Source organism: Amphiura filiformis, chromosome 7 (assembly GCF_039555335.1).
Source record: "Amphiura filiformis chromosome 7, Afil_fr2py, whole genome shotgun sequence".
In the NCBI taxonomy this organism is placed as follows: Eukaryota; Metazoa; Echinodermata; class Ophiuroidea; order Amphilepidida; family Amphiuridae; genus Amphiura; species Amphiura filiformis.
In genome coordinates this window covers 65,067,234-65,092,891 of record NC_092634.1, presented here as the reverse complement: position 1 = coordinate 65,092,891, position 25,658 = coordinate 65,067,234, and the positions used below count along the sequence as shown (strand labels likewise).

Genomic DNA, 25,658 nt, shown 5'->3' with positions numbered 1-25,658 from the left:
CAAATATTGTGTAAGATTTTTATATGGTGTGCAGGGCATAGAAAAAGTCAGAAACATATGTGGGCAGTTACAGTTCCTAGAAAATCTTAAGGGGTAGAAAATAAATTGGGGTGACTTGTAAAATACGTTCTAAATTCAAGAATCAATTTGATTGCTTTTCAAATTTCAGGTATCCATTATCAGACAGTGTGCATGATGTCATGCAATGGTGGCATGCTTGTTGATCTTCAAATATCCCGCTTTAATGCATTCGCGTAATATACATGCGCGAACTAAGAATGCAGAATAGTGGCTTTGATGTTTGTGACTGTTTTGTTCATTTGAAACAACAGGGATGACCTCACAAAAGTAAATTTATTTTGAATGGAAAAAAGCAGTTGAGGATCCCTGGTTTAATACAATATATCTCTTGAAACTGCATAAACCATAGATGATATTGGCTGTACCAAGGCGCGGCATTGGCTCACAGGTCCCGGTGAATGACTCCGATGTAGGTGGAGCCCAGTATTTTGAGAACTGCAAAGTCCAAACAAGCACCCAATACCTTATATGTGGTTTTACCTAAATTTAGAACATAAATCACCCAAGTGGGCATTAGATTACTTTAATGATAAAACTTTTAGTACCGCCTTAAGTTTAGAACATCACTTTGCTTCTCTGTTTTAGATGGCAACTGAGTCTACTAAACGGTTTGAATCAAGACGTGCCCAGCCTCTGTCTGTACTAGATGGTGTACCAGTGTGTGTCAAGGAGGAACTTAGCTGTGTAAGTATTTGAGTTTAAAAGATATGTGACTAGCTCCAACAAAACCGGGAACAAGTCACCAGACATGTTTTTGAGTTATAGGCCCTTAAAGATGACATTCCCAATCCCATAATAAAATGAAATTTTGGAGTTCTTAATTTCATGGTATTGGGACAAAGTGGACTTTCAAATCCCTGTCTGTACTGGATGAGGTACCAGAACAGTGCTGTACGGTGCGACCATTTTAGGCGCTTTGGCGACTAGATTTTTGCTGATGGCGACTAAATATTTAATCCCTGGCGCCAATGGCGACCAACTGCTGAAGCTTTTAATCGCCAAAAACAAAACATGTATGTGATGTAGCATTCAAGAGTACGAATGTATGCTATGAATATGCATTTATCATCATGTCTCAATGGGGACTTCCTGGAAAACATATAGGCCTACACTGTACATGATGCGTATGAAGTATGTATAGGCTTTGTAGCGTTCAATGGGAATATGTAGATCAGAGTACAGCAGCTATGAACATTCAACACACGTGGCTGTTCAGTTTACGTTGGCACCTCAGATTTTTCAAAATTTGGGCGCCTAAATTTATAAAGTTAGGAGCCATTGGCGCCTCAATCAGTTTTTGCACCGTACAGCACTGTACCAGAATGTGTCAAGGAGGAACTCAGCTGTGTAAGTATTTTTTAATTAAGTCAAGATTAACTTAAAAGTCAAGATTATGCAATTATGTCAAAAAATTCATAATTTTTTAGAGTTTTTAAAGCTCAAAGTTCAAGTTTCAAACGTTTTTCTTATCTAATTTGCTCCTGGGATTTGATAAGCTGAGAAAAACACTCACAAAAGATATGTATTGTAGGCCTATCATATACTGTATGATCACACTTCATAAAAAAAAAGCTAACCCACCCCATTAACATACACTCCCCTGTCATCACTAATCCTATTCATATAGATAGGCCTACACAACAGTCATACTTTGATGATGAGTTGTTTTTCACCAAAAGACCAGGAAAAAATGGTGTTATCATGGAGCGGGATATTGAAATGTTAACCAACCAACCTTCACATACGCAAGATTTAAATATCAACCAAGGGCAAAATTGTGTGGTTAGTAAAGGTTTAAAAAGGAAATATAGAGAGAGGTATTGGACAGGGGTGAAAACAGTCTATATCATTGCATATGTGTGGGGAGCCTCGACTAATCGTGGTTCCCCACATAAAAATATTTATTGGTAGGTGTTGTCCATATTCCACATGCTATGATGAAATAAAGATGAATGAATATGTGGTTTCTATCTTCCAGGAACCATATATTTTTCGAGTTGGCACTTGCTTCCGGTCAAAAAAGTGCATGGAAGATGCGACTATAGTCACCAAGCTGAGAGAGGCTGGAGCTGTAATCATAGGGATAAGCAATATGCATGAACTAGGGATGGGCACAACTGGTAATAATGTCAGTAGGTAAGTTTCCTTTGTTTAAATATTTTGAAGGGTTAGTACAAGAAGGGACCATCTGTAATAGCTGCCAGTTGTCATATGTAGATGGGTACAATACAAAATGCAGAAATTGTCAATATCTATAGGGCAGCTATATTGCAGATAAGCCTTCTACAATCCTGGAATCACACTTGCACTAAACAATTGAAATATGTGTGCCCGGGGGGGGGGGGCACTCAACTTAAATTTTGGTAGGGGTGTGCGGCCCGGTGCGCCAAACTTTGGGAACTAAGAACTGATTTTCGGGCAAAATAGGGGCTTGAAGAACTGAAATTAGGGCCAAATTATAGGCTGTTGAGCTAAAAATTTCTAAATTATTTCCAAATTTGAGCTTAAAGAGCTACAATTATTAGAGTTTGAGGCTCAAAGAACTGGAGCAGATCCAAATGTGGGGCTTAAGGAACTGCCGGAGAGCCTGAAAAGGGACCCTTGAGCGCCCGCACACATACCGTACCACCTTAACATGTGAGTGCCCCCGGATGTGTGCTACCAAAATTGGAAAGGCAAGTGAAACATGCATGCACTAAATAGCCGTGTTCAGACGCAGGGTATTTAACTCGAGTAAAGGGGTATTTACCTCGAGTAAAGTGCCCAGTCGGGGTAAGCTCGTGATAAAGGTCGAGTTTGTGCCCGTCTGGACAGGAGTCGGGGCAGCTTATCCCGACCCGACTGATTTACCTCTGAAAAAAGTCAGAGGTAAATCCTTATCCCGACCGGCGCAGTCGAGGTAGATGCACGTGTGGATTGCACTAGAGGTAACAGTCGAGGTAAACAGGACCTTTTTGTCAGATTTGACCTTATTACAAATCGGCGTTCAATCAGTTCTTGCTCTAAAACTACTAGATGAAGCAAGGCATAAAATGTGTTTTTTCTTCGCTGATATGAGTGTAGGACAGTATACCCAGCAAACACAAAAATGTTCTTAAAACGTTTATACAAAAACTTTTTAATAGCAAAAAGATCATGAATACGTATTTAAAGCGTTATATTTGGGCAAACAATTTTGACAAAATATTTTGTCAACTGTTAAATACAATTCTTTTAGAATGTTTTGCCTCACGTTTTCAAAAGAGCTTCAATTTTACATCCATTTTCCGTTGCAATTTTTACCCGGGGGGGGAGGCACTCAACTTTAGAAGTGACGGTATGTGCCTACCGGTGTCGCTAAGTAGGGGCCTATCGTAACAAAGCGTTATTTTAAAATAGGGGGTCATTGGGTTCAAACAAAATAAAAAACGGGGTCATTGGGTATAATATTTTGAAAAAAGGGGTCATTGAGTATAAGATTTCAAAAAAAGGGTCATCGGGTAGAACATTTTGAAAGTTTCGGCATAATTTTGAAAAAATTGAGGAAAATTTGAAATTTTCGGCATTATTTTGTTGCATTTTGATGATGCTCTTCTAGAAAACCTATAAAAAAGGGGGTCATTGGGTAGCCGCAACCAAAAAAAGGGGGTCATTGGGTAGCCGCAACTAAAAAAAAGGGGTCATCTGGTATAGTCAAAAGAGGGGCCTATTGACAGGCACATACCGTCACTTCCAAAGTTGAGTGCCCCCAGATTTTACTCAAATGAAATTGGGTTACAATCGGACTGCATATTTACTTTTAGAACCTGCACGCAACTTCCGGAAATTATCCCTGATGGTACAAAATGGTTGTGGTAAATTCACGTCAGCGAGTCGTGCTAAAGGTCGGGGTAAGCTACGTATGGACAATCAGTCGAGTTAACGAAAATATTTGTCGTAGCTTATCACGGGTTGTAAAAAATTTAACTCGAGTAATAATTCAGGTCTGAACATGCCTTATGTGAAGTACAGACCCCCCATGTCTCACCCTTCCCAACTCCCCATTTTTCAATATTGTAGGGTCTCACAGACCTGTTGATAACAAATTTGGTCCAACATTGAATTGGAGGAGTGAGGGCAGAGATATACCAAAAGACAGGCAAAGTGTGTCATCTCTTTTTCCAGGATTGCAGCTTGCACTTACCCCTTCAATTTCTTAATTTGGGAAATTCAGTGTCAAAAGAATCATGCATAATTGGTAACTGATCTGTATAACAAGGAAGGTATCATCAAGCTCTTTAATATTAGTGGTTTAACAGCAGTGTGGGAAATAATGAAGCAGGCTCTTGGGGCCAAAACCCAGTGAAAATCACCCTGCGATCCGCTGATACCCTACCCTGCAGGCCAGCAGGGCATGTCAAACTGTATAACTTAGGATGGACGCAATCTGTCTTCAACATCAATTATTTGGGCTATTCCATTTAAAATCCACACACCCTCGGTGGAAGATTACACTAACCTTCCATTTCAATTCATATTGCACAGCATATTTAATATGTTGAAAAAATTTGCATGTTATAAAATCCACAATTTTACACAATTTGGCCGGCCTAAGATTTGAAAATTTTGTTCAGAATTTCATATCTTGCACACCTGTTCTACTTTTTATGGAAGAAAATAATTGGATCTGGAATATTTGAAACTGTTCTGGTTGGAATTTTGAAGTCTTCCTCGATGGGGTTAGATATTGAATGGATTAGCCCAAGCTTTATCTGTTGTTGATTTGGGAATCTGAAGACTCGCAAAAGTGTTAAAATGTGTGTGAACCTATAACATTAAAATCACTCTTAAAACTCTAAACAATTGTGACACAATCTGATCCATGGAGGCCAAAGGCGGTACATTTGACATTGAGATTAAGGCAAAAATATGCAGTTTTAAACAATAGAATGCATAAGAAAATAGACTTCATAACCAAGTATACTAGACTTATGATGATTCCAGTATATGATAGCCTAATATTTGTATAAGGTGCTAATTATAATAACCAAGTTCTTCCAAATGCCTCCTTAATTTGGCTTCCATGGACCAGATCATGTCACAATTGCCAAGGGCCTGTAATTTTTCTGTCCTAAAGGCCCTTCAACACAGGTCACATCAGCATTTTGAATTTTATTCACCCAGAGCCTCGATCTGGCAGCATGCATGAATGGGAATTGAACCAGTCATACATGTATGACATTGCGTAAAGTTACGTAATACTTCATTTCATGTATATTGCCAGTTCAAGGCTCTCCCCCCCGCATATGGTGGAACCGTGCAATATGCGAATAGGTTTAGTAGCTGCGTATTGCTTGTGGAGAGAGAAATTATGCAGATCAATGCACAAGTGCTAAGATCGGGTGAGTGCATTGGACAAACAGTAAGTTGAGTCCACTCAGTGTATTTTTCTAATGTCTTTTCAGATTGCCTATAGTTCTAGTTTGCGGAGGGCACGGTGGCTCAGTGGTTACGGCCTTGGACTCATAATCCGAGAGCTTGCTCGACGTGCGTGGATTCCCCATCCCACCACCGTGTTGCGCCCTTGGGCAAGGCTCTTTGCCTCACTTGCCTCACCCCACCCATGTGCAATGGGAAGCTGTTAGGGTTAGTCACAGTTGTTGTACTGATGAACCCTGCGCCACTTATAGGCTGCAAACGTGGTTCCGACATATTCTAATGATGGCGGAATAAATGTAAAGCGCTTTGAGGCTGTTTACGGCATAAAGAAAATAATTTTTTTTTTTTTTTTTTTTTTTTTAGTTCTAAGAGTATTGAATCCTGCTCTTTTAATTTGTCTACATGTCTTCCCTTCCTATTTATTTTCTTTGTGTTAGGCATCATAAGACACCACGGAATCCATATAATGTGAACCATTACACAGGAGGGAGTTCTAGCGGGTCAGCATCAGCAGTAGCAGCAGGTATGTAGATAGGTAGACAAGGTATATAGGCATCATAGGACACCACGGAATCCATAATGTGAACCATTATACAGGAGTGAGTTCCAGCGGGTCAGCATGAGCAGTAGCAGCAGGTATGTAGATAGGTAAACAAGGTATATAGGCATCATAGGACACCATGGAATCCATATAATGTGAACCATTATACAGGAGGGAGTTCCAGTGGGTCAGCGTCAGCAGAACAGCAGGTAGGTATGTATATGCCTTTGTTAGGCATCATAAGGCAGTACAAAAGCCATATAATGTGAACCATTATACAGGAGGGAGTTCTAGTGGTCCAGCATCAGCAGTAGCAGCAGGTATGTAGATAGGTAGACAAGGTATATAGGCATCATAATACACCACAGAATCCATATAATGTGAACCATTATACAGGAGGGAGTTCCAGTGGGTCAGCGTCAGCAGAACAGCAGGTAGGTATGTATATGCCTTTGTTAGGCATCATAAGGCAGCACAAAAGCCATATAATGTGAACCATTATACAGGAGGGAGATCTAGTGGTCCAGCATCAGCAGTAGCAGCAGGTATGTAGATAGGTAGACAAGGTATATAGGCATCATAGGACACCACAGAATCCATATAATGTGAACCATTATACAGGAGGGAGTTCTAGCGGGTCAGCATCAGCAGTAGCAGCAGGTATGTAGATAGGTAGACAAGGTATATGCCTTTGTTAGGCATCATAGGACAGCAAATAATCCATATAATGTGAACCATTATACAGGAGTGAGTTCTAGTGGGTCAACATCAGCATTAGCAGCAGGTATGCATACCATTTTCCATGCACCCTGATGTGGCAGTGATGTCGGTGCGCATTTCATTGGGTGCAGCTTCAAATCGCTGGAGTTTGCGCACACACACCCCAACACACTTAATTGGGATTCCAGGTAAAAACCACATGTGTCTGCTCACGGTCAAAAAATTTTTATTGCATGAGGCGAAAGGGCTTTGGTAGTAGGTTACAAAAGTCACATCAAAATTCCTCCGGAGCTTGTTGGCATAGCAACGGCAGATTTTATGATTTTAGCGGTTTTTGCTTATTTTGGGGTGAAAATAAGAGAAAATATACACTTTTCTGAATTGCTCTTGACTTAAAATTTGAGGTCACATCAAAAAAGCAACCTTATCACCATCAAGTACCATCTTTGCACTTTTCCCAGAGGCAAAAAATATTTCAATTATATTTCCCCATGTGCAATTTTAGGGATGGGCAACATTGACAATTAAGCACTTTTGAAAAAATTACATTTTTACCCTATCTTTGAAGTCAAAAAACTAATTTTGCTTGAGCACTCAGAATTATTTTCTCTTTGGTGGTACTTGAGCAGACATTGCCCCTTCCAAATCTGGTAAAAAAACTTTGGGGCTATTTGTCCTGTAAAGCCAGTGTTGCCAGAAAGTTTGCCAATTTTCAAAAATGCATTTTCGAAATAATGCATTTTCTACATATTTACTCATATAACTTTTTATACGGCCAACTTAATTGAAATATTGACCCTTTGCGTACAAGATTTGACACACGACTGCTTCCCGGAAGCAACACTGAAAGGCTGCAGAAGAGTCGTGTTCTGCAAAAACCGGTATTGCCAGAAAAGCTGACTTTTTAAATCTATATTTCCAATAAGCGCATTTACTACAGGCTCCAGGGGGGAGTTTGTGTACATGACTCTTTACCTTGCATTTTTATGCTATATATGCAAAGACCTTCAAAAAAGTTTGGGTAAGAAGATCAGATCAAGTGCAATTAAAGATGGCGTCCAAAATGGCCGCCAAATAGGGGTTCCCATTAAAATACACTATAGCAACATGCAAATGATCTAATGATGAAAAAATATCGATGCAATTGATGTTTCTAATCAACGGAAATAAATATGTGCCCATTTTGTTTCATTCGGCGTCCAAAATTCAAAATGGCATCCAAAATGGCCGCCAGAATAGCATATTTCCATTGAAATACACTAGAGCAACATGAAAGTGATATAATAATAAATTGTTTTCAATGGAGTTAATTTTTATAACTAAAAGAAATGAGGCGGGTTAGTGTAGTGGTCTTCTCACTCGCTTCTCACCACTGTGGCCCGGGTTCAATTCCCAGCGGCGCCACATGTGAGTTTGGTTGCCGATCCATGCTCGTCCTCGCAGGTTTTTCTCCGGGTGCTCCGGTTTTCCTCCTGCATCTAAAATCGGACCTCTTCCCATATCCCTGTCCCGTCATATCCGGATGGCGTCCCTTAAATTTAGTAGCCTCTGAGCACTATTGGGATTAGCCTGGCTTCGGCCGAATGTTATAAAAAAAATAAATAAAATAAAATAAAATATGCACACAATTTGTTTCATTTGAATCTCTGCAATTCAAGATGGAATCCAAAATGGCCGCCAAATTAGGATATTTCCATTTAATGTCCTAGTAATAATTAAATACAAATAGAATTCATATTTCCGATCCGTGAGCCAAATGGAATAAGCAGTGTGATGCCATGATTACTTATTTTGAGAGTACAAAGCTGTAGCATAGTGAACTTTAGTAGTTGTAGTCTAGTCAACGTTCCTATTTATAGCTGTAGCATATAGTTAATATAGCTATAGCCCAGTTAACTTTTCTCAACATAGCTGTAGCCTATTCAACTTTCGTAACATAGCTGGTATGTAGCAGAGTCAATTTTCCTAACTTCTGAGTGCTAGTACCTAAAATCTGTTTGCAAGGATGGATTCTGGCTAATAAAGCAATCCCATTTCCCACAATGTTTCGCTTGATGAGATAAAGTGCCCCCTCCCGGGGTCGGTATGCTCCACTGGAATTTGGAGATGGTGGGTCTTTGGGAGCTGACGGCGAACCGGTAAAGGGGGCCTTCGGACCTGCAAGCGGTTAGAATCAAGGGTCTTTCTTAACTCTCTGGTTGAAAATCGTCTGGAATAACCTAGATAATGTAAGGAATGACCAATTTAGAGTCTTTCACAGCTGAAATTATAAAAATCAGGAGTCTTTCAGAACTCTACTTTCGTAAAATGCATGTGTCCACACCATAGACCCTAGATATGAGTTTATAGGGTCTATGTCCAAATACCGGGGTTTTTTTTTGGGTAACTGGTGATAACACTAAGTACCAGCAATGGTACAAGTACCAGCAATGGTAAAAGAAAGCGAGAGTCGGTGAAATACATAATGACTATGTTACCAAGAGGCCAAGGCTAGTTTATTGAGACACATTTATTTTATGTGACTAATCAATGTTATCAGAAATAATAGCTTAAAATCCATTCTAGCAATATCTAGAGACAATTAAACTGTTCTAGGCGGATGTCGGATAACTGTAACTTTTGTAACATCTATGTTGTTCTACTGAGATGCTTTTTGGTCTTGAGTCTTAGGATTCCGTTTTGATATTATTTTTAGAATGGATTTCATGGTATACTTCTTATGACATTGATTAGTCACATGATTAATGTGTCTTCATCAACCAGCTTCTTGGTAACATGCATGGTCATGGCTTTATTAGTAATGCATAATCCATCCTTGCAAAACGATTGTAAGTACTACTAGTACTAATATGTTAGGAAAGTGGACTCGGCTACAGTTACGTTACAAAAGTTTAATAGGCTACAGCTATGTTGAAAAGGTTAACTAGGCTATAGCTATATTAGGAAAGTTAACTAGGGAAATGCTACATGTATATAGGAACTTTGACTAGACTATACAGCTATGCTACGGAAGTTGACTAGGCTACACCTCTGCACTCTCCATACTTTTCACCGAACTAAAAATACAAAAGAAAAAGTCAAATTAAATGTAAAAACCTAGTTCTAAATGACTTCAAATGGTTTTGATGGCTTTGTTATTTCAAAAGAAGTAACAAAATCAGTGATAGGTGACTGGTTGCTAGCTGTTCAAATGGATATATAAGGGTATTTGGGTGACAGATTGAAAAGAAAATTAAGGGTTTTTTGGGTGACAGCAGTTTTTCATACTATCTGGCAACACCAAGACCAAGTTTCAAAACCTGTATGAGATCGTGCTAGCATATGTACAGATAAAGCTAACGGTAACAGTTAAAATAATTAAATAAATTTAATTATGTAAAATGCACTTATTGGAAATATAGATTTAAAAAGTCAGCTTTTCTGGCAATACCGGTTTTTGCAGAATACGACTCTTCTGCAGCCTTTAAGTGTTGCTTCCGGATGCAGTTGGGTGTCAAATCTTGTACGCAATGGGTCAATATTTCAATTAAGTTGGTCGTATAAAAAGTTATATGAGAAAATATGTAGAAAATGCATTATTTCGAAAAATGCATTTTTTTGAAAGTTGGCAAACTTTCTGGCAACACTGGCTTTACAGGACAAATAGCCCCAGAGTTCTTTTACCAGATTTGGAAGGGGCAATGTCTGCTTAAATACCACCAAAGAGGAAATAATTCTGGGTGCTCAAGCAAAATTAGTTTTTTGACTTCAAAGATAGGGTAAAAATGTCATTTTTTCAAAAGTGCTAAAATGTCAATGTTGCCCATCCCTAAAATTGCACATGGGGAAATATTATTGAAATATTTTTTACACCTGTGAAAAGTGCAAAGATGGTACTTTATGGTGATAAGGTTAGGGTTGGGCATACATCAACTTTTTTATCAATATTAATATAAAACATATTGTTTCTATGGCGAAATTTTGCGTAGAATACAAATCTGGTAAAATTTTTGACCTCCAATGATGTTTGATACCACTAAAGTTCAAAAATTCAAAATGGCCGCCAAAATTACGCAATTTTGCCAATAAATTGTAAATTTTACACTTATATGGCATCCAATATGTCTTGTTATAGGTTTTTGGTGTCAAGAAACCCAAATATTAAGCTTAAAAAGTGAATAGATGTACATGTAACAAGTTATGTGAAGTTTGTATTAAATTTGATCCAATTTTCAGCACAAATTGTCCCAAAATCGTCTTTTCAGCAGAGCAAGGTGATGTAACAGTGTTCTTTCTAGTGTCACTATGGTAGTTTACTTTAAAGTGGACACCTTATTTGGCTGTTAATCCATGCCAAACTCATGGTTTTAGCACATTCCTTAATAAAACATCAATATCACTATCAGTATCCAAGTTAAATTCTGGTTCCACAGCATTGTGTATAGGCTGCCTCAGTTCATCGCATGAAAACTTCACCATTCTGAATTTTCCATCATGTTTTTTTTTCTTCGCCTCTGACGAATATCAGGGGCAACTGTTACCCTCAGATAAGTTAGATAACCTATTTCACTGAGTAGTTCCTTTTCTGTTAGGTCCTCAAGTATTCCTACATTGCTTGGTGTCACAGGGCCTGGTGGGCCTTGCATTCATCATGGAGTTTCATTGTTCTGGTCAGTTCCTTTTCTTCAGTTCTGCTTTTTTCATGAGAGCCAGTCTTTTTGTCATTTTGACTATATGAAGGTAGTTTGACTCTATCTCCTTTACATCAGATACATTGTCAGAGGTCCTTGCCCATTTTCATTGGTTGCGTTTTTTAGCATTGCTAAGTGTCGTAAAAGACCGATCAGAAAGTAACCGATTTGTCGTTACGATGTTTTTACGTGAATGGGTTTGGACTGATGTAGATCCGCCACTTGCAACAATACGTACATCCAGTTTGGCGAATTCTGATTCACGCCCTAGATTTGTAAGAGGTGGAAATTCCATCTTGTCTTCATCAATCTCTTAGCATCTCTTCATCCATACCCTCACCACTGCAGAAGAATGCCATTTCATATAACTGTCCCTCTAACGAGCACCGCACCATACAGTCTACTCTTGCCATCATCACTATCCATAGACTCATCTCTGACTTGCTTAAGCTCAGGTAGCTTTCGTTCAAAGAACTTGCGCACTACCAGGTATGCTCACTTCTATCAACATTGCTGCCTCTGTCATCTATTCCTAAGAGATCCATGAGAGGGAAAATGAAAGCATCTCCCAATTTTGAGTAGATTTTAGCGCAACACAAGAACCAGTCATTCTGAATAATACGTTGACACTGCCAAAACTAGCTTTTTAGCTAGCTTTTCCCCCTTTAAGACATAGCATAACTGGGCATTAACAGCAGAGACAAAAAAAATCATGTAGAAGCTGCTGACGAGGAAGCACCCAGAAACCGTTTAACCTCCCTGCTGAAGCTGGTCCTCGATCTAATGGCTGGAATTTGGGCAGTTAGAGAATTCCATAATTGGGCTGTAGATGGTAGAAATGATCTTTCATGGCTGACAAGGATTTATCTTCCACTGCTAGGTCATGGGATCTGACAGACCGTCGCAACCTGGGGTCATGGACATGGATGTCTGGCATCAGCTGGCATAATAACTCAGGGGCCTCATTGTAAAACATACGATGGAAGAGCGTGGCTGCTCCAACTGCCCTGCGGTGGCTCAATGGCTGAATACGATGATCTTCATACTCATTGGCAGACCAATGCTCTATTTTGCAGGAAATATTGCTTTGCGATCTCTGCAATTCTACCGAATCTATTACCAGTGAAGCCCAGGCGGCGGATGACATGATCGAGCCGGCAACTCGTGAAACCGCCCGGCCGTATGGCATTTTCCAATATAGTCGGTTAGTTTTGTGGGGTTCATTATCGAACCCCAACGGTTTTAGCTTGTATTTATATTATTTATCAACATAGGTCTATTTGTTTGTGATATTTCAAGCGTTTTAAAATTTCAAAATAATCCCATTCAATTACACGGTTGACGACTGAATTTAGAGAATGCAATGCGGCCACCACCTGGTGAAGCCCTTGAAACCGGCATATTCTATGCCTTCCATCTCCATCCATGATGTATATTTGTCATACAGGGATATGGAGTGCGCAGCATGGCTAGGAGAAAATAGCGTTGATATTGCAATGAGGGCCAGCGTGTGGACACTTGATCCTGGTAATGTGAAGACCTTCTCACCAGCTGTCACATTTAACAGTTTTTGAACGCCGATTTTCTGTTCAATGTTCTTAAAGACTTTGTCAGCTACGTGAGTCGCGCCTAGTATACTGTGTGCACTGCATTTGAGGATTTTCTCTTTAGTCACCCGAGACTTTGCAAGAGCTTGGAACAATCGCCTGTATGATCTGACATCCAAAAGTCTATTGAGCAGTTTATGTCGTCAATGTCACAGTCAGCCAGCGTTGCAAGGCATTTCAGTTTTAGATCATTATGCAACAGTTCCTGAGTGACTGATATTTTCTGTAGCCTGTTGTCATGGTCTTTCAAGACATGTTAGGACCTGATATGGTAATGTGATCAGCTTTCACATCATACATTATTTTGATGCCATGCTGCTTTGGTTGTGTCTTCAAGACCTACAGAATTACATCATCATCACTCTTAAAGTGTTCAGCAGGAAGCATCCTCTACATATCGATTCACAGTTCTGCAACTCGGAAAGACATAAGTTAAGTCCTTAGCAGATTTCCGACGCTTTGCTGTATCGTCTTCTGATGTTTCATCATCCTCACTATCCCACTCCTCATTTTCACTTATTTCTTCCCAATCTTGACCAAAAATAATATTGGCTGTTTGAACAATAATACCAGATAAATCTCTGGGGCTGACTTGTAATGTAATCAGCTAAATATTGAACAGTACAAAGTCATACAAGGTATATTAAAGGTGTAGAAATGTTGGAAAAACAAAATTTTTGGTGTTTTGGGGGTGTTTTTTAAAAATATTTACCACTTAACACCCTTCATGTACAGAAATTGATGTTAAAAGTGATACAAATGTGTTTCTTGACCCTGATAACCTATGAAAAGACATGTCACAGGTTGGTAAAGTATGAAAATAAGCGATTTAGTGCTTAATAATGTGATTTTGGCGGCCATTTTGAATTTTTGAACTTTAGTGGTATCAAACGTCATCATACGTAAAAACGGTTAGCAGATTTGGACTCTACTCTAAATTTGGCCATAGAAAACACTCGTTTCAAAAAAAGTATGGTTATTTGCCCAACCCTAATAAGGTTGCTTTTTTAATTTGACCTCAAATTTTAAGTCAAGAGCAATTCAGAAAAGTGTATATTTTCTCTTATTTTCACCCCCAAATAAGCAAAAACCACTAAAATCATAAAATCTGCCGTTGCTATGGCAACAAGCTCCGGAGGAATTTTGATGTGACTTTTGTAACCTACTACCAAAGCCCCTTCGCCTCATGCAATAAAAAAAATTTGACCGTGAGCAGGCACATGTGGTTTTTACCTGCCGGGAATCCCAATTAAAGATGCCGCATAGATGCACGTGTGAAACAACGGCCTCAACGTGTTGATGTCACTGCCACATCAGGGTGAAAAATGGTATAGGCATTAATGATGAGTGAGGCATCCAGGACCTGACCGGATTTTGCTTAACTGCAATTAGTAAATTAAGTAAATTATGTGTCCTGTAACTGTAAAACAAAATATACTCTTGATTTTTCTGTTCAGGAGTAGAGATTTATACTTGTACATGTACAATTACAGTCAGGTATGCAAAGAGTAGAGCAAACACCCTTGACCAACCTACCAATCTTGCTTTCATCCAAGAGAGTCTTTATGAAAAAATTGCAAATTTTATAAATGTCTACTCTGTATTAAGATTTCAATTTAAAATAAGTACGAGAAAAGCCAGTGAGGAATAAATTGGTTTTAATGAATTTGATTTCATAAATTATAGATTTTTATTCCATTGTTTTTTGTTTGTTTTTGTTTTTCTTGTTATGGAATATTTAATTTATATAACTCGTACAAAGATTGATTCTTGTTATAAGTGGAAGAAAATGAATTTACGTGTATGAGTTATATAATAAAATAAAGCCTTGTTGAATGGGAATTTCACCTCATGAAAATATTATTACCGCAATACTCATAAAAATTCAATATTTGTATATTAGTAATGAATAAATTTCTATTTCTATTCCATTGTTTCCTGTAGGTCTGTGTCCCGTAAGCATAGGTACAGACGGAGGAGGCTCAGTACGTATACCAGCGGCATTATGTGGTCTTGTGGGACTGAAAGGAACTTTTGGGCGCTTCTCCTGTGCGGGATGTGCGCCGTTAGCTTTCACTGTTACACATATAGGACCACTATGTGGTAACGTAAGAGATGCTGCTATTATGTATGGTAAGTTTGAGGGCGCTTCTCCTGTGCGGGATGTGCACCGTTAGCTTTCACTGTTACACATATAGGACCACTATGTGGTAACGTAATGAGATGCTGCTATTATGTATGGTAAGTTTGGACATTTTGTACATAAAGACTGCACAAAAAGTAACACAGCTGTTATAAATACTTGTATTCACAATATTTCAACATAGAAAAAAGGACGATTTATTTACACACATTTTGATACCCCATTCGTCCAGTTTCGTATTAACAACACAGCAGTGTTTTTACAACAAACTACCCGAATTTAAAAGTTGCAGACATTTATATTGATTTGAAGTCAGCGCAAAGCTAATGGCAGGTTTTACGTGCCACAATGCTTGCGTAATAACCATTGATCGCTGTAAACTGCAACTTTTAAATTGGGGGATTTTTCTCCAAAAGCACTACTGTGTTGTTAATATTGAACAACATTGGACAAATGGGGTATCAAAATGCGCGTAAATAAACCACTCTTATTTTCTATCTTAACATTATGTGAATACAGTTAATAGATCTGAAGCTATAGGCGTATAACGGCTGTGTTTCTTTTTGCGAAGTCTGTAGGTTCTGAAGACCATATTGCTGGTTATAAGATGATACTAGACATGAGAATGATGATGAGACTGCAAATGGTTTATGGCTTTGTTTAGGTGACGAAGGAGCCACCGGTTTGAGACTATAAATAAAGGGCACCACAAAATTGATTGTGTCATCACATTATTGTAGCATCATCGATAACACGAGAGAGGCCTCAGTCAGACAAAGTTAAACTTACAAATTTTGTACATGGAAGGAAGTTTACAAAACATTTTTAAAATAGATACTGACGATAAAATTTTATTGCTTTGGGACCTATGTATCCTACTTTCCAACAAATTCTATGTTTTAAATTGATTTTCAGGAATGTTGGCTGGACCCGACCCAAAAGATCTCAGTACTAAATGGCAACCACCAATTACACTGGAAGATTTTGAGAAGACAAGTTTGACAGGAACCAAAATGGGTATCTATACAACCTACTTTGAGGTAATTTATGCAATATTGGGTTTGAAAATAAAACTATAATCCTAAAAAGCAATATTGGACACAATCAGGAAAAAAATACTTGTGATAAACTCAAGTGCAAGAAAACATGACTTCTCTCTAGTCTGAATGGTCTCTAGTCCAAAGGGTAGCTAGTCCGAAAATCAAATTAAGTTTGCTGATCCGAAGGTTCTCTAGTCCAAATATAGAATTATGGTTAGGGTTAGGTTTAGCAAGCCTTATTCTATATTCGGACTAGAAAACCTTATTTATTATTTGGACTAGCGAGCCTTCGGACTAGAGAACCCGATATTCGGACTAGCGAACCTTTTTCAAAATTCGGACTAGCGAATGGTAAATTACGTGTTTGGACTAGCGAACCTTTGGACTAAGAAGCCTTCGGAGTAGGGAACCTTCGGACTAGAGAGTTGTCACAGCAAGAAAATTGGAAAATGTGAGTATTCTGGAGTACAGTCATGACTCATTAATTAAATAGATCTGCTAAGTTTTTGTGCTCACAAATTTGTCTTTTTCCTATTAGGCCTTAAAGAAAATGTATAAATTTTGCGAAAATTACATCCTGTAAAAATGATGGTTCTTTTCAAATCACAAAAATTGGGCTATTCCAGTTAAAAGCCGTAGATAAGTTTTGATAATTGATTGTAAAAAAGATTATAAAATGCGTTTCCTAAATATTATAATGCCTTATTTGATATTAGTCTTTATACAAGTCTTTGGGCTTGGTTGTCACAGCATACACAAAATCTTATTTCCAAAAATAAACCAAATATTAAAATATTTTATTTTCACTGCTAGTTATAACTAAAAGATAAAGATTTAGCTATTTTTCATGTGGCAAAACAGGATAATAATTTTTTAACTCCAAAAATATTAGTGCTGTATTTTTCTGGTATAGGGAGTAGTTATTCTCGCCCAAGCTATGCTTGTGGATACCTTTAGTTGCCCTAGTTCTGTCATGGGATGGGGGCATAGAAATATGTGTAATGTCATTTACGATGCCCACCACACCCAGAACACCACACATATTTTTACAGGGGGAGTATAAATTTCAAATGGAATTAGCACATTAACCAACTCTATTTTAAACTCATCCTCCCTCTGTGGAAGATTCATGTTATATCTTTCTGAGATGGAGTGTGAAATTCAAATAGAACTGCCTAATATGTTAATTCCATTTGAAAATCACACTCCCTCTGTGGAAGATATTACCTAAATCTCCCACAGGGGTAGTGTGGATTTTAAATGGAATAGTCCGAATCTGGCCATACCACAGTTTACAGATTCTTGTTTGTTTGTTCATTTAACTTATTGACAGGATGCTAGCTCAGAAGTAGTGGATATTTGCAGAAAAGGTGATTTTGCTTTTAACAAATACAATATGTACCTTAGACAATTACTGTATTCATTCCATATGTGCCCATACGTAAATACCAGTGTGCAGCTTTCCCCAGCTCGGCAGGGGAATCCCTCACTCAATGGGAGCTCAAGCAGCACAAAACTGCACTTGAGCAAATGTGTTTGCACAGAGAACTTTCTTTTGGTAGCAGGATGGGGGATCTGTACAAAGGGTCAAGACAATACCCTTATTGGGGAAAGAATCTAAAAGTCATGAAAAGGATAAGCTGCATATTAAGTAAAATGATACTTTTTGTTTTAATGTTCTTATTCATTCAAATATTAAATTGTTAACCTGATGAAAGCTAAGGCACAACATCTTTTTTGGTCCTATAGCGCTATCGGTGCCCGAAGAGGTACCAATGACACTTTTTATCGTACCCTGAACATTTGTACAGTGGATTTGTTTTTATTTAAATGGAAAACAATAACACTATGCAACTGTTAATTATTATGCTTGATACAATTTATTACATCTTCATGGAGTGATGTTAAGAGTCATTGGTACCTTACCGGGCACCGATAGTTCTATAGGACCAAATTGGATGTGGTGCCTAATAATCAGCTTTAATTTACCTTATTATTTACATTTATTACTTCTATAGCTGTTGATTTCTTAGAAGAACAAGGAGCTGAGCTGGTAGACATTGAGATGGCCGAGCTAGAAGAGATTAGAGTGGCACATATAGTAGCAATTCTTGGGGAATTCCGGACAGGATTAAAGCAAGACTTTGCTGAGCATACTAGAGAATTGGTAAGGAATTGATCAACCAATAGCCTAGCGCACCAAGTTACATGACCATCCTCTACCTCTATGCACACATCACTGGCTGTACTGTCTATGGTACTTACAGTTACCAATCACTAGGGTGTTACCATATTGGCCATATAATGCGTAAAGATGTGCATGGTGGCAGAACTGTCAGAAGTTGCCAAAATGGGAACACGCCCATTAGCCCAAGGGATCATCAGTCTGAAAAGTGTTTAGGGAATTTTAGGATTAGGATTAATCTGTTGGGATGATATGTTGCGGCAGTGATTTTACAGTCTAGCCTAAATCTGTTAGTCAAATCTCAAGCGATTCCTTGATGATCCCATGTTGCATTTGGAATAAAAATCTATTCAGATAAACATAAACTGATGGGAACCAATCATCTTAATGCAACCTGTATTTGAAAGCTTTAGCATTACTTCGTTATATTGTCGCATTGTGATCATTGCATATGTTGAATATAGAATCCGGAGAGGGGCAATTCAGTATGGAATGAATATAGGTGTAGCACTGACACTTTCACAGTAAGGGGCATTTGGTGAGAGCAAAATGTAGAGGTCATTAGGTGAGAGATGTACTTTTGGACTTAAATTATTGGGGCATTGGGTAAGAACATAATTATTTTTCCTAATATTTGTTGTTGTTTTCTTCATCTTAATTTGTTTATTTATAATTCAGAGTTCAGAAAATGCCCTACTCCTAGCTACTGCAACTCAATTCACATGCGATGCATACGTAACAGCTAACAAACAACGTGCACGGAGTATAAGTTATCTCCAAGATCATGTCTTTGATAAGGTGGATGTTATTATAACTCCAGGTAAGCATACATGTACTACCATGGCTGTAACACTCATATTCAATCCCTGTATGAAAAGTGAAGTCACTTTACCGGCATTTTATGGAGTTTTTAGCTAAAAATTTGCAAAGTGCAGACGGCAATGGGCTATTCCATTTTAATTCCACACTACCCCTGTGAAAGATTTAGCTAAAGTCTTCCACAGAGGGAGTATAAGTTACAAATAGAATAATAATTGGGTAACTTCCATTTGAAATACTCACTCCAGTTGTGAAAGAAACAGGTAAAGCCATAATACAGGGGGGAGTATGGGTTTCAAAATGATTAACTCTAACCAATTACATTTGAGAAACATACTCCCCTGTGGAAGATATTTCCAAAATCTTCCACAGGGGTAGTGTGGATTTCAATTAGAATAGCCCAATGCTTGCGTACTGCTTCAGTAGTGAAACTGACTTGGTCATAATTTTGTTGATTGACAGTTGTTTGGCTCGATCATTTTAGTTAATTAGTGTTTTTTTTTAATTTTTTTTTTTAAATTTTTTAAAATATTTTTTTAGGTTCAGATGTTCATTTTCAAGTTTACATTTGTAATGCAATAACGCTATACGATACTCAGTCTTGATCCAAGTCTAGCATCATCTGCCCCTGGTCATATATGTTGGAGAGATAGGCGGCTGACTTCATTTATGCAAATGAGTGGCTTATCCTATAGTATACCAGTACTCCAAAATACTTGCTAGCAAGTTGCAACTATTAACCTATCATAGAAATCTCAATACTTTCCCAGCTACAATGTATAAAAGAATAGTGAAAATATTTAAAGGTAGCAAGCAGCTTTTCATCAAAGACAATTTTGTGCATCTGTACTTCAAATTGTTTATAATCTCTTGTGTTTTTGCCCACAGCAACTGGGGTAACAGCACCAGAAATTCATCAAAATCACCTTAAATATGGTTTCTCTCAAACCTCCCTGACTCTAGATCTAATGAGGTAAGTCTTGTGTACGTTTATATTCAAGAAGGCTGCAAAAATACTGAACCTCATGGCCATAAAGCAGCTGTAAATTAAGTATTTAATCTCCTTTCTCACATAAATGAATATTTTTCTGAATATAATATGGCCTCTGCATCCAACCCAAACCTTAATATTGCATTAAACTCTACACTGATTTGCAAAAACCTATTGCATTGGCCGACTGGTTGCGTAACATCACGTCTTCATCACATGATGCTAGGTAGATTGATTGGCGAATGAGGTGCTGATGTGATGATGATGTGGTTTAATTAGCCAATCATAACCCAACTACATGTTCATGCCATAAACTGTGCCAAATTAGGGAATGTGAAAGGACTTTGCAAATAGGTATAATCCTAACTCTACCTCGAAATCCTAATGCATATTGGGATACTGGTTAAGTTCTTTGCTTTTTCGTTGCTAGAGGTTTCTGGGACAAAATCTCAGCAGGACAAAAAAATATCAAATCAAATCTGGTTTCCCTGTGGCTACTCTGGAAAGGTGTGGAGGTGACACAAAGGATAGAGACCTTGTTTGAGTTGTTTCTGATCAGGGTAACACCACGATTGTCGGCTACTCCTGTCTGCCCTGTAAATATGCCCCGACCAGCTATCTACGGTGATGAATGTAATTACATTGTATAATGCAGTGTTATCTTCCAGATTTTGGCTGTAAATGCCTAGATATGCTGATTCGGTTGTCAGTTGCAGTCCCTGCCACTGGGCTAGTGGGGATTTAGGCAGGGACATAATTTTGGAAGTCCCGGCGGGGCAATAATTTCTTGTACATCCTCAGGCAAATCCCTGCCTCCTAACCCCAGGGCAACCACCGGAAAGATTACAAAACATGCATTCTGAATTCTGAGACTCAAATCATATTCAAAGAATCTGGATTCCCCTGGTAAATGGATACAACAGCTCAGTTTTTCCCTGCTTATGACCCTGCACAATTGAAAGTACTCTTTTATAACATCCTGGGTAGATCCCTGGCCCTTGCATTACATCCCATATAATATAACTCCTGGCTATGTTCCGGCAGTGTGGGGACACAATGAGCTGTAACATCCCAGGCTAAGTCCCCGCTATTGTCTGGGTCTCGGGGGCAGGGATTGCAATTGACAGGTGCAATTACTTGGTGCAAGATGTAAAAACACCACCCTAAACCCTAAAAAAATCTGTAATACTAAACCCAAACCCCAATGCTAACCATAAACCCTAACACTAAAACACTGAGTGCAGGATACTCTACATGTATAGTTATAACATAATATTATTTGAACCTTACTTGGTGCAAGATGTTAGAGACATGTCCCTGACCCTGGTTGCCACCCCTGACAAAAAGCACCTGCATGTAGCTATGCCACTGCCTATATTTCTTTCCAGTTGACTAGCAAAATAATGGGTGTAGTCCTAGTGGGAATTGAATTAGGCCAAAAAAGTCTGTCTCGGATGAAATGGTAAAACAGCAAAGCATTTTTAAATAAATGAGGCTACCAGGAAATTCTTTTTTTTTTATAGTTTTTCTTCTTTTCCCCTTGTGTTTTTGGCCTCTGTTTGCAGATTTTTTCTTTGATAACTTCAGAACAATATGCACGGTTGTCTGAAACAAACCTCTTTTCTTTTTTCTTTTTAATCTGAAAAAAATCTTATTTTAAATCTTTTCAGGTTTGTGTCTATTGGCAATTTGACTGGCATTCCTTGTCTTGTAGTACCAGTAGGATACGACAGCCAAGGCCTACCAGTAGGCCTACAAATCATGGGACGATGGTGGGAGGACCATGTTATTCTACGTATAGGTAATATTTTGGAGCGATTCGCGGAAGGTAATCTCAGGAAACCACAAGTGTATTATGATTATTTGGAGTAGTGTTCTGGCAATATTTCAGCAAATACTGAAACTGCAGTACGGTGTGCTTTAAGGGTGTCTACGTTTACACGTTTCACATTTAACTGACCGTAAAATGCACTATCCGTTTAGGAAAATCACTAACCGTTTAAATGTAAAAAAAAAAAAAAAAAAAATTTTTCAAAGTTTTCGCTACTTTTAGAGAACCACTGGACCTACCGTATTATCTGTAATAAACGCGCCGGAGGCGTTACATTTTTCCTTTATTGAAAATGAATTGAAAAAAGTAAAAAACTTTAAAATCGGGTTAAATTTCCCGATGGTGCTCCTGTAGAAAGGAGGAATTTACAAGTACCTAATGGGATTAATGGCGGCGCCCATAGAGCAGCGTGGTAATTGATATTTTCGTGGTAAATGCAACAACTTTACACCTGCAAATGCATCATCAAACAATAATTAGGCAATGAAATGGATGGAAGTTTGAGTCGTAGGTTTTGTCCATGCAATTGAATTTAGCGATCGTCAATGACATGACGGATGCAAGTTTTAAGCTTACTCAAAGTCAAATGATATGGCATGGTCGGAATTTGGAAATGTTTGCATTTTTGTAAATTTTTCATTGAAAAATTGGAGGGGTCGTTTATGAGAGGGGGAGTGTTTATTACAGACAATACGGTAGGTCCAGTGGTTCTCCAAATTTTTTTTTTTTTAAAGATTTTTTTTACGTTCGTTTACACGGTTAACCGACCGCATTGTGGTCCGTTTAAACGGTTAGACAAATAACCGTTAATACACACCCTAGTGTGCTTCTTGTGTGTGCTGCCTTTATAATGTAAAAAGAAGATGGGTACACAGACACTGTTATCGACTGCAGACAACAAGTTTCAAAATAATTTTATAAAGTTTAAAAATGTCAGAATTATACATTGTCATTACTATATTTGGAATCAGCATGAAAAATGCATTAAAATGAGTACAAACAAGCCTAGTGTACATCTACATCTACAAAATACTCAATAATGTTGCTAAAAGCAATATCTAGTATTGGTTTGGTTGATATTGTTAGTATTTTGAGAAAATATCTCAAAACTTTGACTTTTTATGACAAAGCCTATGGCTAGCACACAGAGCATTAATCAACCAATTAACACCTTGCTTACTGAATGAAACTTGATTCATACACTCTTTGATAGCGAGAACCAATCAGAGCAAGCGTTAGAAAAATACAAAACATGCATTGATTGTGTATATTGTGCACTCCGCGTACTACGCGCAGTGTTTCGCGCACGTTCGCGTCGCGTAGGATTGATTCATTTGTCGGGCGGGTACTGCATTTATATTTCTTTCTATTTTTCAATATATTTAATGATAATTCATTATAAAAACAGAAAAATCACGCATTTTTCTTTCTTCTCGTGTATGAAATAGGATAATAAACGCATATTACTTGTTGCTCGAGAATTAGACAAAATAATGCACTTGCGCTGATGTTGATCGTCTAATGCACTCCCCCTTGGGCTCGTGCATTAGACGCATCAACATCAGCGCGGCATTATTTTGTCTAATTTCTCCCAACAAGTAATACTTGTTCATTAACCTATAATTCAATGGTGCTTGTGTTATACATTTGCAAAAGGGAGGTGCTGACTACATGTATTTCATTATTCACTATTTGACATACTTTCATTTGACATACATGTATTTAAGGACCCATACCTATTAACCATGTGCAGCCTTCTGCAGTCTCCATTGCTGCCACAATGCTTTAGCGCCCCTTGAATAAAGGTCTGTTCATACTACCACCGCATTTGTGATGCGTTGCTTTGCGATGCGGTGCGTTGCCGCACTACATCGTACTGCAAGTACTGCATTGCGATATCGCAATAAAGTTAAATACATTTTAACTTGGAGATGCGACGAGTTGCGTTGAGTTGCGGCAAAAGTAATCGATATATCGGCATCGCAAAGCACCACATCGCAAATGCGGTGGTAGTATGAACGAACCTTAAGGGATTCCTCAGCCAAGTAGGGGAGAGCTGTGCACTGGTATTTGGGTATGGGCCCTTAGTGAGGAGCACTCAGCAGCTGAAATCTTTTGGGAATTATGTCCCAGTTAATGATGGATTGATCTGTATGTTGTGACTTTTTTGTAACTATATATATCCGAATTGGAAATCACAATATTATATTGTATGGTGTCAAAGTACATATTGTGATTTACTGTATTACAGACTGAAAAGAATTAAGGTACCAGTTTAATATGTTCACCCCTGTTTATCCCAAACAAATATGTCAAAATTAAAACCACAGTATGCAGCCATTACCTTTACCCTTTCGCTCTTAAAGACCTTGTTCGTTGAAATTGGTTGATAATTATAGAGAAACAGTGATCAGAAAAGTATTATTTCAATGTCCTAATCAATGGAAAGCATGGTGCTAGTTTTCTTGTTCAAGAAAGTGTTGTGTACAAATCAATGAAATATCCTATGGAGCATTATGGAACAAACTGCAACCTTTGAGTTTGCATCTTTTTTGGAATGTTGGATCGCTGTGTCTTTAATTTTTTGACCGATTTCAACAAATGTGGTCTTAAACCAGAGCTCAAAGACAGCTGGTTGCAATTATGACATTGAAATTGAAATCCATACACACCCTGTGGAAGTTATGATCTTAATCTCCCACATAGGGAGTGTAGATTTCAAATGGTGTCACCCACTCAAGTAACCCCATTTGAAATTCACACTCCTTGTGTGGGAGAAGAAGGTCATGTTTTCCATAATGGATTGCAATGGGAAAAGACAAATGCAGTGGCAAGTATATTTGTCATTGCATTTTCTGCAGCAACAAACATGGACATGAGCAAAGTCCTAAACTAAACCAATCACATTAGTGGAAAATCTTAGCCGAAAAGAGAACAAGTCAGAGTAGTCAGAGACTATTTGAAGAACGATATGACAGTCATTTGACGAGGCTTTCAATTAGGAGAAAAATTAAAAATTACAGTACTAATCATATGCTATTTATGTAGTATTTTAATTTCTACATTAAATATTAAAATGACAGTACTACTCATCATATGCAGTACTTAGACCAGCGTGGCCAACCTGAGGGCCACATGTATGCACCCTCTACGATGTGGCCCGCAGAGCTTTGTCTTTCAAAAATTAACACTATGAATGTATGTAGCAAGGTTTTCATAACAAAAGCTTGTATATGTGGTCTATCCCACCCTGGTGGCCTCAATATGTTGAGGCAACTGTTTCGCTAGCATATCTATGCAGCGTCTTTAAGCGTGAATGCTAACGATTTGTAGCGCTAGAGACATTTTCAAGACCATTTGATATTATATGCATTTTGAGGTAATTTGATGCATGGGTGAGTAAAGGCATTTTCTTTTTGCAGGCTTCAAGGTCATTTGATGCATTGAAATGCGCACTTAATAAGTCACTGCCACTTCAAGGTGGAAAATGGTATAGCAGATAAGTTTACAGGTGCTGTATTTTTTAATTAGGTCATGGGTATTTAAAACCAATATGTGTACTTTTTGGATTACAAGTCAATGTGCAATCATACTAATCTGTCATTAGAGATTCTCAGTAATTTTAAAGAGTTA

The 25,658-nt window shown here is 38.2% G+C and overlaps 1 protein-coding gene across 1 annotated transcript in view; it reads left to right on the top strand.

Annotated features, from left to right (window-relative positions):
• LOC140157482 (uncharacterized) overlaps positions 1 to 22,196 on the top strand; it is a 35,079-nt gene extending 12,883 nt beyond the window's left edge. The window contains exons 6-15 of the mRNA XM_072180686.1: positions 667 to 765; positions 2,060 to 2,217; positions 5,916 to 6,001; positions 14,961 to 15,149; positions 16,075 to 16,199; positions 17,533 to 17,569; positions 18,218 to 18,366; positions 19,063 to 19,204; positions 20,092 to 20,176; positions 21,865 to 22,196. Coding sequence (XP_072036787.1) covers positions 667 to 765; positions 2,060 to 2,217; positions 5,916 to 6,001; positions 14,961 to 15,149; positions 16,075 to 16,199; positions 17,533 to 17,569; positions 18,218 to 18,366; positions 19,063 to 19,204; positions 20,092 to 20,176; positions 21,865 to 22,066 — 1,272 coding nt within the window. The 3' untranslated portion in view covers positions 22,067 to 22,196. The remainder of the gene's footprint in view (positions 1 to 666; positions 766 to 2,059; positions 2,218 to 5,915; positions 6,002 to 14,960; positions 15,150 to 16,074; positions 16,200 to 17,532; positions 17,570 to 18,217; positions 18,367 to 19,062; positions 19,205 to 20,091; positions 20,177 to 21,864) is intronic.
• Positions 22,197 to 25,658: the final 3,462 nt, after the last annotated feature.